This window comes from Rhododendron vialii, chromosome 11a, assembly GCF_030253575.1.
Source record: "Rhododendron vialii isolate Sample 1 chromosome 11a, ASM3025357v1".
Lineage (NCBI taxonomy): Eukaryota > Viridiplantae > Streptophyta > Magnoliopsida > Ericales > Ericaceae > Rhododendron > Rhododendron vialii.
In genome coordinates this window covers 27587025-27600168 of record NC_080567.1, presented here as the reverse complement: position 1 = coordinate 27600168, position 13144 = coordinate 27587025, and the positions used below count along the sequence as shown (strand labels likewise).

General features: G+C 37.7%; 2 protein-coding genes across 2 annotated transcripts; both read right to left on the bottom strand.

The window, feature by feature from the left end:
* Positions 1-5430: 5430 nt before the first annotated feature.
* LOC131308726 (pentatricopeptide repeat-containing protein DWY1, chloroplastic) lies at positions 5431-6157 on the bottom strand. Its single transcript, XM_058335721.1, has one exon. The coding sequence runs from the start codon at positions 5872-5874 to the stop codon at positions 5599-5601; it is 276 nt and encodes a 91-aa protein (XP_058191704.1). The 5' UTR covers positions 5875-6157; the 3' UTR covers positions 5431-5598.
* A 2523-nt stretch (positions 6158-8680) lies between these two features.
* LOC131308722 (putative F-box protein At5g42430) lies at positions 8681-13115 on the bottom strand. Its single transcript, XM_058335718.1, has 2 exons — positions 12797-13115; positions 8681-10387 (listed from the first exon to the last, which is right to left on the bottom strand). Exon 2 carries the CDS (start codon positions 10380-10382, stop codon positions 9084-9086), a length of 1299 nt encoding a protein of 432 aa, XP_058191701.1. The 5' UTR covers positions 10383-10387; positions 12797-13115; the 3' UTR covers positions 8681-9083.
* Between the last annotated feature and the right edge of the window lie 29 nt (positions 13116-13144).

Genomic DNA, 13144 nt, shown 5'->3' with positions numbered 1-13144 from the left:
TGCTCCTCTCCTTCTTTGTTGCTTGGTCTTTTTTTTTGTTCCTGCTTTTGGCTTCTTTTGCTGCGCGCTTCAGTTTTCTACCAAGGAAAATTCTAAAATCAATCCATTGGGCTGATAATAGTAAGATTGTGAATATGTATTAAAAGGTATAAAAAGTACACAGAAATACGTATTTTTCTTGTCTTCTAATGTGCTTATCATCAGCCCATTGGACTGACAATAGCAAGACCGTTCTACCAATCACATGACATGCAGTTTGCTTCTTTTTTTTAAGTATGCCTTTGCACTAAGCATGTGGAAACACACGTACTCTTTGATTTGTCGGGTACCACCGAATTTATGGCAAAGCAGAACGGCACGTGCTCTCTTTCAAATATGTAGGCGATTTGTTGTCTTGGTTCAAGGCCATGTGTTGGTCTTTCAGCTTCTAGCCAAAACCAATTTTGTTTCTTCTGACTCGATGACTTTCAGGCATGAGTTTTCAAATGACCAAAACATATTTTCATGACTGCAATTTATTCAGCATATATGGACTTGAAACCCACATGATTGCGATTATTTTTTCGCTAATGCTACTATCCGCCCAGAAGGCGGACGATGGTGTACTACATGCGCATCAATAAAGCGCCAGTTCCTATGCTGTGTTTGAAAGTGTAAGACACGCGCAATAAATTGCTTTACAGCTATTGAGAATCCTGCCTTTTCAATTGACATGTGGATCAAATTACAAAACTAACCCTTTACCTTTGAATTGAGAATTTCGAGAATTACCGCCATGGTCCACGGCTCCACTTCACCTCAGGAGTCAGGGACACATCTAAACAGAGGTAAAGACAATTCATGAGTAGAAAATTTCAAAACTAATTGTGGAGTCCACACCCCGTTTCCACTAACAAAAATTACAAAAAAATTTAACGTATTTTATCATCTTATTTTTATTAAAAAAATACTAAAAACTTAACGCATTTTACCAAGTGATTTCCACTAACAAAAAAGTTTTTACCTACTCAATAATTTTTTCACTCACATACTCAGCAAAAAAATTTTTATTACTGGAAATAACTTGACATTTCTCAACAATTTATTCATTACTGAAAACACCTAACAATTTTTCAACCTCAAATAAAAATTTACAAATTTTTTACTACTGGAAACACCCCCTAATAGGCGCCGCTTAGATTTTTAGAAATTTTTCTTTATTTAAATTTTTTCGTTAGCCTAACTTTTGTAGTATTGGAAAAATTATGACTTTTACCTAAATATTTTTAAAAATATCTAAAATAAAGTCAGCTTTTTAAAATTTTTGAACTTTATCTTGGATATTTCCAAAAACCAAAACCAAAACCAAACAAAGCCTCAATATTTTTTTCTCCTATTTTAGTAGAAAAGTAAAACAAAAATAAAAGAAGTAGATAATCACCAACTGGTTGAAGGTTGTTGATGAATCAGTTCTGATTCGGATCCAAAAAAAAAAAAAAAACAGTTCTGATTGAAAAAAAGTATTGCCGGAATGGAATTTTATGGGTTTGCTTTTTAGGGAGTGTTTTCGGTAGTAAAAAATTTGTGTAGAATTTTATTTGTGGTTAAAAAGTTGTTAAGTGTTTTCGGTAGTGAATAAGGGGATGTTTTCGATAGTGAAAAATTTGTAGATTTGTGGTTGAGAAGTTGTTAGGTATTTCTGATAGTGAATAAGTTGTTGATGGGTTTGTGAGTAGAGTTACTGTAGCAAAAAAAAAGTTTTTGTTAGACAACTTTTTTGTTAGTAGAAACAGGATAATAAAATGCTGAAACTTTTTGTTAGTGAAAAATGAGATGATAAAATGCGTTAAGTTGGTAATGAAAAAGATTCTGCTGGATATGTGTGTGAAGTTATTGAGTTGGTAAAAACCTTTTTGTCAATGGAAACCAGTTGGTAAAATATGTTAATTTTTAACGATTTTTAATAGTGAAAACGAAATGATAAAATGCATTAAGTTTTTTTTTGTGATTTTTGTTAGTTGAAACACCCTCTAAGTGTAAAAAAGAAAGAACAAATGGTGAAATGACAGAATCGTCATGTAGGAGTGAGAAGATATAGGACGACATTTGTTATTGCACGTACAGTACAAAGAACTGTTCTAGCATTAGCTTTCTTGACACAACTAAAGCCTAGTAGTAAAGTCCCTGACACAACTAAAGAATAATTAGTAAAGTATTACAAGAACGGAAGACATACCTTCGCGTATTAGGCGGACAATAGCAGGACCCTTATTTTTTTTTGAAGTCCTGACTTGATCATAATGGAAACATGCGCTGTCTTTTAATATCTGCGAGTGCCCCTTTTTTTTAACGATGTCTTGCTCCTATAATTTCGGCAATTCAGAATTTGAAGTCTTGATACTCCAATTAGCTTAACTCACTGAATCTTGCTCTTCCATGTTTGTTTTGCGCAATACAAATTGTATCTGTTCTCCTTAAATTGAAACAGTAAGTTGTCATGCATGACTTCCTGATATATTTCGTAGACCTTGTGGGGTCAATCATGCAGCATATAGCCTCCACCTCGTTTCGGACTGATTGGACCAAATTTTAATTTGAGTAGAAAGATATTGGCGGAACCACTGAACTCGGAACAAAATCTTTTTATTGTCATGAAACTGAGAACTAAAAGCAACTATAGACTTAGAACTCGTGTGGTAGTCTCCCAATTTTGACAACCAGTTATTGGCCCTTTATTCTCCTTTCCGAACAAAGTAAATTGGCTCACCATGGACACTTTTAATCTGAGATCGTGCATGCTTAGTTAGATCACAGCCACAGTCAATTTTAATCCAAACTTCATGGGCCTACATAACCTTTAGCACTTTCACAAGCAAATTTCCTTTTGGGAAGAAATCCCCCCTTTTCAACTTTACTGACTCCATATATGCACGACATCGTCAATGTTTAAAACTTTGCATCTTTTTCTTTACGGGGTCAGTTTCACCTTAATTTTATATTTTTGTTGACAGCATGTGCAGAAACCATATACAGTAGCAGAGGCGTCAGTAGCTATATACGGACACCGGTCAACTCGAAATTAACTAGTATGCTTTTATCCGAGCTCCATTACTGCACCTCAGTTGTTGTACACTGTTTAACTTCCTTTTCTGATTTGGACAGTGCTTGCACCATATTCCTAATAACAAAGTACCTACTGCCCCTTTTTTTTTTTGTGTGTGTGTGTGCAGGCTTGAAGCTTAACAGTTAAAAATCGGTTTCTACTAAAACATTTTAAATGGAAGATTTATATCATTTGGAAAATTTAACTTTGGAGAAACAAGTGCGAGAAAGGGACACAAGATTAAACATAACACATTGGTGTCCTTGTGTGTACACGCACAGTATAAAATGAGAGAACATGTACAACATGAAGTTGCAAAATATCTAGTCAAAAAAAAAAAAAAGTTGCAAAATATTACAGGAATCTAAAGCACCGTAAGGTGAATTAATGTGCCGTGCGGCATTATGTTCCTCACACATCTCATAACAACCTCGTTTCATGTGATAAAATCAACCCTTGACTTGGAAAATTAGCTTTGGTTGGTTCAGGACGTTGAAAACAGTTTAGTTAGTCCTTTTGGATTCACTTTATCACATGACATGATAATGTGTTAGAAATCATCTTTAATGTATTTAAATGAGCTTGATAGAAAACAAAGATGATTTCTAAAATAAAATTGTCATGAAAAATGTTTGGAAATACCTCTGGTCTATTAGACATTAACTACCCAAAGACCAAAGGTTAACATGCCGCCCGTTACAACATGAAAAACTCTGCTGGGATAATATCCACACAGAAAAGTAATAAACAGACTAAACAAAATAACATAAGAAAAGTAATAAATTGCTTACCAAAAAAAAAGTAATAAACAGACTGAACAAAATAACAAAAGAATGAGTATGTACGAGAAATAAAATAATGCACGGTGTAATACACTATGCCGTGCGGTGTTTTAAAATACCGCACAATGTAGCATATCCAGTGCAGAAACTATTTTTTTGTGTTTTTTGAATATAAAGCTCGTTCGAGGTCAAAACCTAGCATAGAAATATTGAGAAGGGCCTCGGTGAGCTCCCCTCAAGGCCAAAACGTGGTTTAGCCCTAGGAATTGGATTTATACCTTCCTGATCGAGGCTTGAATGTGCTTGAAAGTGGAGGAGTGGAGGTTGATTTGGACTGGATTTTAAGAAACTTGTGAGCGAATGAGTGTAGAAAGAGAAAGAGAGAAGAGGGATCCCAGAGAATTTCAGAATGACTTTTCTCAGGATTCAAGGGATGCCTTTCAACTAGAGGAATGGTGTATTTATAGGCAAAAATATGCTTGAAGTGCACCCAAAGGCAAAAAAATGCGCTTTGGCTAGTCTGCTGACGCGCATGGGAAAAGGCTGTAGGGTGGAGTGATTTTTGGAATGCCGCGCGGTATTGTGTGACAGCACAACACACCAAACTTCGCAAGGGCGCCCCGGACACTCCAGAACTCGAATTTGAGCACAGTTCGAAGCGTTGGAAAGTTTGTCGAGTCCTCTATCTAACCCAATTGATTTCACTCAAAGATGTTTTATACATTGAAATGTGTGACCATTTTACCATCAGCGTGTCATGAAAAAAGTTGTTTTTGACTAAACAAACGCATCTTTCTCTTTGCAATTGAACCGAGGGCCACCCTACATGTTTAGAAAAGGGGTTTTCTTGATGTTTAGAGAAGGTGTAACAAATGAGCAACAATCCAAGCCTTGAAGGTATATTTTTCCTTATTTCATCATCGGGGGACTTAAAGATTATTCAGAGGCCCAAATTGGGGTGTCTACAGGTGTGTATCACTCACCATACATCCGTTTAGCCACAGAGCGAAAAGTGAAAGGTCATTTTTGTATTTTTTTTTGCTAATGACCACATTAGAGAAAGAAGGACAAGAAAAGAAAGACAGACAAAAACACTAAGACGACACAAGAAAAGCGGCAACTATTCGTCTATAGCTCTAGTTGGCAACTTTGGAGAAGTTCTTCACACTTCAGCGATCCTTCAAAATCCATCACTTCAATTTGTTGTTCTTAGAGTATAAGAGAAAAATGAAAAGGGTTTATCTGACACAAGCAGCCGAATATCCTTAACCAAAGGGGCTATCTGCCATGAGTGATCCTCTTTTGCATTATGGCAAGCTTGATATATATCCCCGAAAGATCCTCTTTTGCATTCTGGCAAAGCTTTGACTACATCGAGGGCATCCCCTTCAAAAATGGCTTCTGACCATTGGTCTTCAAGCGCCCAAATAACCGTCGTAAGATCAGTTTCTGCCTCAGCAGAGGCGGCAGAGTATGCCACACCTTTTTTCGTTTTAGCCCGTAGAACCTTTCCAGAGCACTCACGAGCTACTCTGCCGCCACCCACTTCAGTTTTAGCCCATAGAACCTTTCCAGAGCACTCACGAGCTAGTGCAGCAACTACCATCTTATCCTTCTTCTACTCTGCTGGTTTTGATCACTGGTCTTCCAGTGCCCAAATTGAAAGGTCAAAAAAACAAGTGACACCACTAAACTCACCAGTAGTCACTGCAAGAACACTGTCCTTTGCTGAAACTATGCATGAAACCTGTTGTTGTCCCTAACAATAATCTCTCTCCCCTCCAATTCTGAAATCATCCTGATAGCCATATGGCAATCCCAACACACTCTCAGATTCTTCACTACGCTTATCACTGACCCTGCTTCACTAACCAGTAGAGCAAAAGCAATAGCCAATTTGTCACTATGGGTACCCACCGTCTCTTCCTTTTCTTCCTCCTCAACATCTCTCAATACACAGCTCTTATCAGCAATATATCCAGCAGCCCTCATCTTCTTCCTCAGTTCCATATGTAACCGATAAATTTCACTCGATCTTTCGTGTTATTGGTCACCGACTATAAACTTGTGCATTTTACCACCATATTCCACCCAACTCCATCCAGTCGTCTTTTTCACTCCCCCTTCTCTCATTACCTTCCTTATCCTCTCAACATCTTCCCACCTCCCTTTAGGAGCATAAATGTTCAAAAGTAAAACATAGCTCCCAGAATTTTGCGGTTCTGGCTCAAAAAGTTTGTATGCAGCAAGCTCGCCAAGGTCGACTCTTTTGTGAATTCTGCTAGCATTTAGAAGTGACCCGTATTCTCTGGCATGTGGCTTTATAGACAGTGGCGGAGCCACTTGAGGACGAGCGGGGGCATGCGCCCCCACTGAATACTCTTTTTTTTTTTTTTTTTCCAGATTTTGAATTTTTTCCTTGTAATTGGCTTCTGAAATTATTCTTTGTTTAATTACTTTAATACATTTTGTTGTTTGATTAAAAAGAGTCACCACTCACCATTTGAAACTCCTCAATACATAATGTCCAAACTTGTAAGTGGCTAAACCATGGGTTATATGCATTATACTTCATTAATTATTCACTATTTTGAAAGTAATCTTGTCTTTGTCGATAGAACTCACAACGCGTGATGAAATTAGAGGTTTAAGCATAAAATTTGAAAAGAAAAGCACATTTTTTCTTATTGGATCAAGATTGCTAAATATTAACATTTTAGTTATTGTGTATCTAACTGCTATTAGACTTGGTCCATTGAGACAATTCAAACAATTGATTTATTTTGATAGTTTATGAAATTACTACCTTCCTTAGTAAATGTGTTAGCTTTTTTTTTTTTTAATAATTATTTTTAGCACAAGCATTCTTTTATTATTTTGGTGTTGCTAATTATGATTTTTTTTTTGTTGAAGTGTGTTTAAAAAGTGCCCTCACTATCGTTAATTCCTGGCTACGCCACTGTTTATAGACATTCTTTCAATTAATGCCTTTGCTTCTTCCAGTTTACCCACACGTCCTAATAAATCAACCATGGAGGCATTTCATCTACTTCTGGATATTGAATTGCTTCAAAGGCTTTACGACCTTCCTCATAATAATCCACCATGGCTGCATGCTGTTAAAACACTAACCCAATGTTCTTGAAAGATTAGTTCATAATTGATCATCTCTTTTTCGAAAAAGTTGTGAAAAGTTATCACAATTTCTGCACTACACATACCCAAATTAGATCCCTCGAAATTAAGCAGTTTGAACATAAAAATGTTTAGTGGGTTTCTAGCCCAATGATCTCGTTCCAGGATTCAAGTGCTGAGATGTGCGGGATCGAGCTGATGAAAAATTCTATCGACACCCGTTCAATGTACCTAATAGTTGGATTGTACCTTCCCCAAGTGTAGTCAACTAGTGTGTGATGATACTTCCACCTATGACAAAAAAACAAACAAAAAAGTTTTTTTTTTTTCGACGGTTAGGGGTGTCTGCATTGTCCAGGCTGGCCTAAACGCACCTCGACTATTGTCCTTTCAAGTCCGGTAAAAAACTAGCCATCCACTTCAAGACTAAGGGATTCACAAGAGATTTCTCTCTTGCGACCTGACCCAAGAGATTGCTAAGTTTCGAACTCAACATGTTTACAGCCCATCTCTCTTGTCACTTAAGCTATCCTTGGAGTTAAAAACAATAAAGGCCCCCCAACGAATCCAAAAATATGACACCAAGGAGGCAAGGAGAACAACGTAATGAACTTAGTGCTTCACTCAGTGGTAATTATAGGCTCTGTTTAAATGTAAGCGATGTTCCTGGTAGAGCCAGGAATTTGCTAAGGGGGTGACATTGTTCAATTGGAGTTTACTAGAATATCCTACATGTCGTTGGTGACACCACAAAGAGAAATGTTAAGCTTAAAATCACACTTTGTCTTTGTCTTTGGCTTTATTTTTTTACTTTTATCAAAATGGATAGAGGCTTGATTCAACCATCTTTTTTTTTTTGGGTATGTCGGTCACTAAATGAAAGGCATTGAAATATTATTCTTATGATTCAAACAGTTTATTTCTTTTGTTGTTTTTTTCTCATTATTTGAGTGAAGAATCAAGTTTTCAGTTACTGATAAGTACCTCATCGACTACCTTTAGCGTAAAATTTTTTTTTTCCCAAACCGGTTGTGGCATGTGACACCCCACCACTGTATACGAGGGAATTCCCTCTAGAGCATATCCAAGAGGTAACAAAATCAAAGTCAAATTATAACTGAAACGTCAAGTGAGCAAAAGATTGGTTCGAAAACATATATCCTAGCACTCCTATATTATTTCACGCTTAGCTCTAAATTAGCAAATGTTGTTCCCATGGTGTTTGTGGCAGGAAAAAAACTCTTCTTTCCATTTCAACGGATTTATTTTAGCGTCAACATTCTGAGATTCCGTCCGCCAAAAATGCTAGAACCACACCCATTTATGCACCTATTTATACACGCATACTCACAAGTGTATAGACCTTACACACACTACCCACACCCGTACAAGATAGGTGCCTAAATGAGTGTGTAAGTGAGTGTCGTTGTAGAATGATTGTTCCATCCACCGGCTCGCGAAATTATCGAGAAATGTCTTGTTGGCCAACTGTGACTTTAAGTACGTAGGCTTCGGCTCTTTCCTTGTGTTACTTTTGTAGATGCTGTGGCCCAACTGAGTAAATTCCATCCCAAGGTAGGAACTAAGTTTGGCCCAATAATTATTTCACAACCTCGGGAAATTAAAAGCACTGAAGAAACCCAACTGAGCAAATTCCATCCTTAAACAAACATATCAAACATATCATGACAGTGAATTTCCAATATCCAAACCTCCACATTGTACAAACTTCCCAATTCATGAATCAATTCAGAAGAAAAGCAGAAGACATTCCCCCATATTAAAAACAAGTAAAATGCTAGGGACACATCAATATATCACATCCCAACCATATCTTTCTCACATGCATGTGTGAAAATTTCACAATATTTGGTAGAAACCCACTAGAGACCCACATGTATGTGAGAGAGATGTGGTTGAGGTGTGACAAATTGATGTGCCCCTATCATCTCCCTTTTGTGAATGCAGAAACGATACAAACTGTTGAAAAAACAAATAAAAAGACTCTTGAAATTCTGTCATCCTTTTACAATTGACTAAGGACAGAGTACCCATAGAAGAATATTTCAAACTTTGGATTCTGGTCACTTAAAACCACTAGGTGAGACGAAAGTTTTGGTATAAGACATGATATAACGTTTGGAATCGCTAAATGGCAAAAGGGGCATTTGCTTCATCCCTACTCCATTAATTTGTTTGATAGTCTTCTGACGCAGGTTGTATCTAAATAGACCTCTTGACCTATAGTCAAACAGCAACTCATCGTTTTGGATGTCCACAACGGTTATTAATGAGCCCGTATACCTTGGACCAATGTGAGTAATATCTAATGGATAGCGTTTCACGTACGAATGAAGGTTGACCGAGTATCTTTCCCCCCAAATCCAGTTTTCATAATCTTCCAAAACCCACAGGTAGACATGTGAACTATGCACACGACAGAAAGCTAATTTCCCTTTCATCTCAAAGAGTCGAATATATTTAACCACCTTCCATACAGGACATTCCAATCTTGGATGAGGCATACAGCGAAATTCTTCAGTGTCCATGTTAAACATCATTATGGAAGTAACGAAACCAACGGAACCACGGGCAATGTCATTTAAAGAACAGTTAACCATCCAATGCACTGCTCCATTAAGTATTGCCGGAGGAGCTACTACACTCGGTAGGTAAGGAAAGTCATCAAGTTTTCTCCAACATTGGCCTCTCAAATTGTATAAAAAGTACTTGATATCAACACTCTCTCTGGAAGTGAAAGGCACCTTGTAGTACACAAAAAGCAGCTTGTAGTCATTCGTAAGTGGATGGAAGAAAATCCCACATACTATAACAGGATGAACCGGAGTCCTTATAGTTACTTTCTCCCCAGTAAGAGGATTGCAGACCAAACATAAACTACTAGGAATAATCGAACGGAACAAAAGCAACCCGTTGCACGACCCACAAAGATCTGGCACATGTGACGCTTCCAAGTGCATAAATTCGGCCCCCATTTTCTTGATCATCTGATTCACTTTAGCTCCTTCGTCAAAAATAAACATGTCCATCTTCCCAACATGGTCAACAAATTGCACAAAAAGAACTGGAGTAGCTCTCTTAAGATGCATTTCAAGAAAATTAGGTGTTGAAGTTAATGCCAACCATTGCTTGCATACCCTTCGACGTTCCAACACACAATTTCCAGGGAGTCTACTAAGGATGTCAACAAGGATTTCCTCGGGAAGATCTTGCATGGAAAAACCATCCTTTCGAACATTAAGCGAACAAATTAGGATTTCCTTCGGAAAATCTTGCATGGCAAAACTATCCTTACGGACATTAAGCGCACAAATTAGCTTATCCCAAAGATGTGGAATCCACGTCAAGCACTCAAGGGACATTGTGCCTAAAATAAGCAAAAATACCAGTAAAAGCTCAATACATAGAACATATTAATTATATAGAAGCTTAGTTGCAGGAACCTTCAACTATGTCCACGTTTCTTCGACGGAAACGCGTTTCCGCGTTCCCGTTGAAGGAAACTCCAAGAAACTCGTCCCAATGACAACGGGAACTCGTTCCTTACCTGTACGGGAACTTACACCCAAAAAACGGTTGAGAGACTTATCATTCAAGCTGCAATTTATACATTTAAAGTTATTTTGTTCTTGTTGGGGTGCACATCTGATATTAACCTTCTATAGTCATACTAATGCCTTTAACTTTTAGGCCCACTTAATATGCACAAAAGCTCTATTATGTAATCATGTGCTACAATTAAAATGTTGAAATATAACTAGAAACTTATAATTTTAATAGTAATATTTTATGTTGTAGAATAATATTTTTATATTGACATTTAACAATATAAAATTCTAAAATATATTTATAATTTTAATATTTTTTCCTAACCGCTCCCAATTGCGCTCCCACACTTCTATGATCATCCGCTCTCCTGTCCCTGCCCCCGCTCCCGCTTCCGTCCCCTCTCCCGCTTCGTGTAACTAAGTATAGAAGTAACATGGAGAGAATCAAAACCAAGAGGATATTATAAGTAGAATATGAAAACTAGAAACGTGATACGTGTTCTAGTTAAGTACCGTGTGTTTTGCTTACACACACTAATATCCATGAACTCTAAAAAACGGCAGAATAATGCAAGAAAACATCCCCATAAAATAAAAAGTGACACGGAAGAGGCACGACGCAAGTAGGACATGAGATGGAAATATTAAAAAAAAAATGATACATAAGAGGCAGGGATGCGATAAATTTTAGGTTTATGTCTATTTGTTTGATAGATTCCATTTATATTTTTGTTTCGACATTCCCATAGGATTAACCATTCGAGAAGCAACAATTCAATATTTTTGAAAAATCTTCTGATGTAGATCAACAAATTGTAGAAGGGAAATCACAAACTCACGAACCTCCTTGACATACTATCACAACCAACACTGCAACCTATTTTAGAACCCATTACTCCAAGCATTGTCCTAAATGTGACCGGAGTGTCTTGAATGGCGCCAATTGTGTCCTGATTGTTGTCAAAGGTTATAAAATCACACAGCGAGTTGCAAGAGTTTTGGCACTAAATTTCCATCAGTATTACTGCTTTTATTTGTGTTGTGTAAAAGTTCTTGTGAAGTGTGTTGAGAATAACGAAATAAGTGCCTTCCTTAGAATCAACACTAAAAACATATGATATGCACTAAATAATCACAAGACGCACCATCCCAAACAAATAGTATTACAAATTTATAATGATAACAAATCAAAACTACACAAAAGCATGACAGGGTAGGGGCATCCTAGCCACGTCAGTAAATTCTTAAAAATTAGTTGAAACTTGTTCCTTGTACGTCGAAAGAAAGCAAACCTTACTCAACGAAAGAAAGAAACTAATAAGTGTCCAAAAGAGTCTTGTACGTCGAATGTCATCTATGTCAAAGAGTCCTGTAAAGATGTGTCGCGTGTGCAAAAAAAAACATTGACTGTAGCACGAGTCACGGGACTACAAGTATCCCCGTATCGACACTATACGATGAAAAAAACCGCTTTATTGATACATTCTCATTCATCCAGTGGCGAAAGTTTATTAAGTAGATCATCCATACAAAAAAAATACCTGGGTGACACAAGGGTCAAATTTCGTGTTAACAGGTTGATGCATACTGTAAGTGTCCACCACGGTTTACGTTGGTTAAACTGAAATAGCCAACCCTACCCTTCCAAGTGCTAACTATATCATAGTCCAAGCCGTGTGAAAAAATCTTGCCACTAGTTTAGTTATGAGGACATCTTCATTCTTTGATGCTAGTGAGTGGATTCCCAAGGCCAGAGACTGGTATTTAGGTGGTGATTATGAGAATAATGACGAAAGCATGGCGATGACTGAAATAGATGTGAGATAAATGGAGCAAGAATGCAAGATAAGCTCGTACGTGAATTGTTTTTGCAATTTCGACTATGATGGTTATAAATAGCTTCTCCCATGAGTAGGTTTCAATCTGATTTTCGCTTTCCCGACTATGACGGAGCAAGGACATTTGATTTTTAAGACACTTGTAAGAGCTGCTACACTGATTCACATACATCAACAAAACTAAATTCATGTTTCACGCAAAATAAGATCCAATGGGGGTTGTTATAGCCATTTTACAGCCCAAAATAAAAAATCAGGGCTCCAATGGGGGATGGAAAATAGCTTTGATGTATATGGGGATGGATATATTCATCCTTGGATGCATCTTTCCATCCCTTGACAGATCAGCAAACCAACTAATTTACCAGAACAATGGCGGCCGGAGCATACCTGAGTCGCCGGAAAACGGCCGGAAAAGCTTGAACGTCGCCGGAATCTGGAAATCTCAAATCTGGAGGTGAGAAGGCGGAGATGAGGCGGTCGGTGATGGATGACGCCGGCGGGAGGAGGTTGGAGACTTGACTTCCGGCGGGAGGAGGTTGGATGACGCTGGCGGGAGGAGGAGGGTTTGGAATCTTTGGATGATCGAGAGAGAGAGAGAGAGAGAGAGAGAGAGAGAGAGAGAGATAGAGATCGTCAAAAGAGAGAGAAGAGGGTTTCTCGGATGAGAGAGAGACGAGGGAAAAATTAAATTATACTACCATGCCAGAAGACGAGGGAAAAATTATCCTTTGGCCT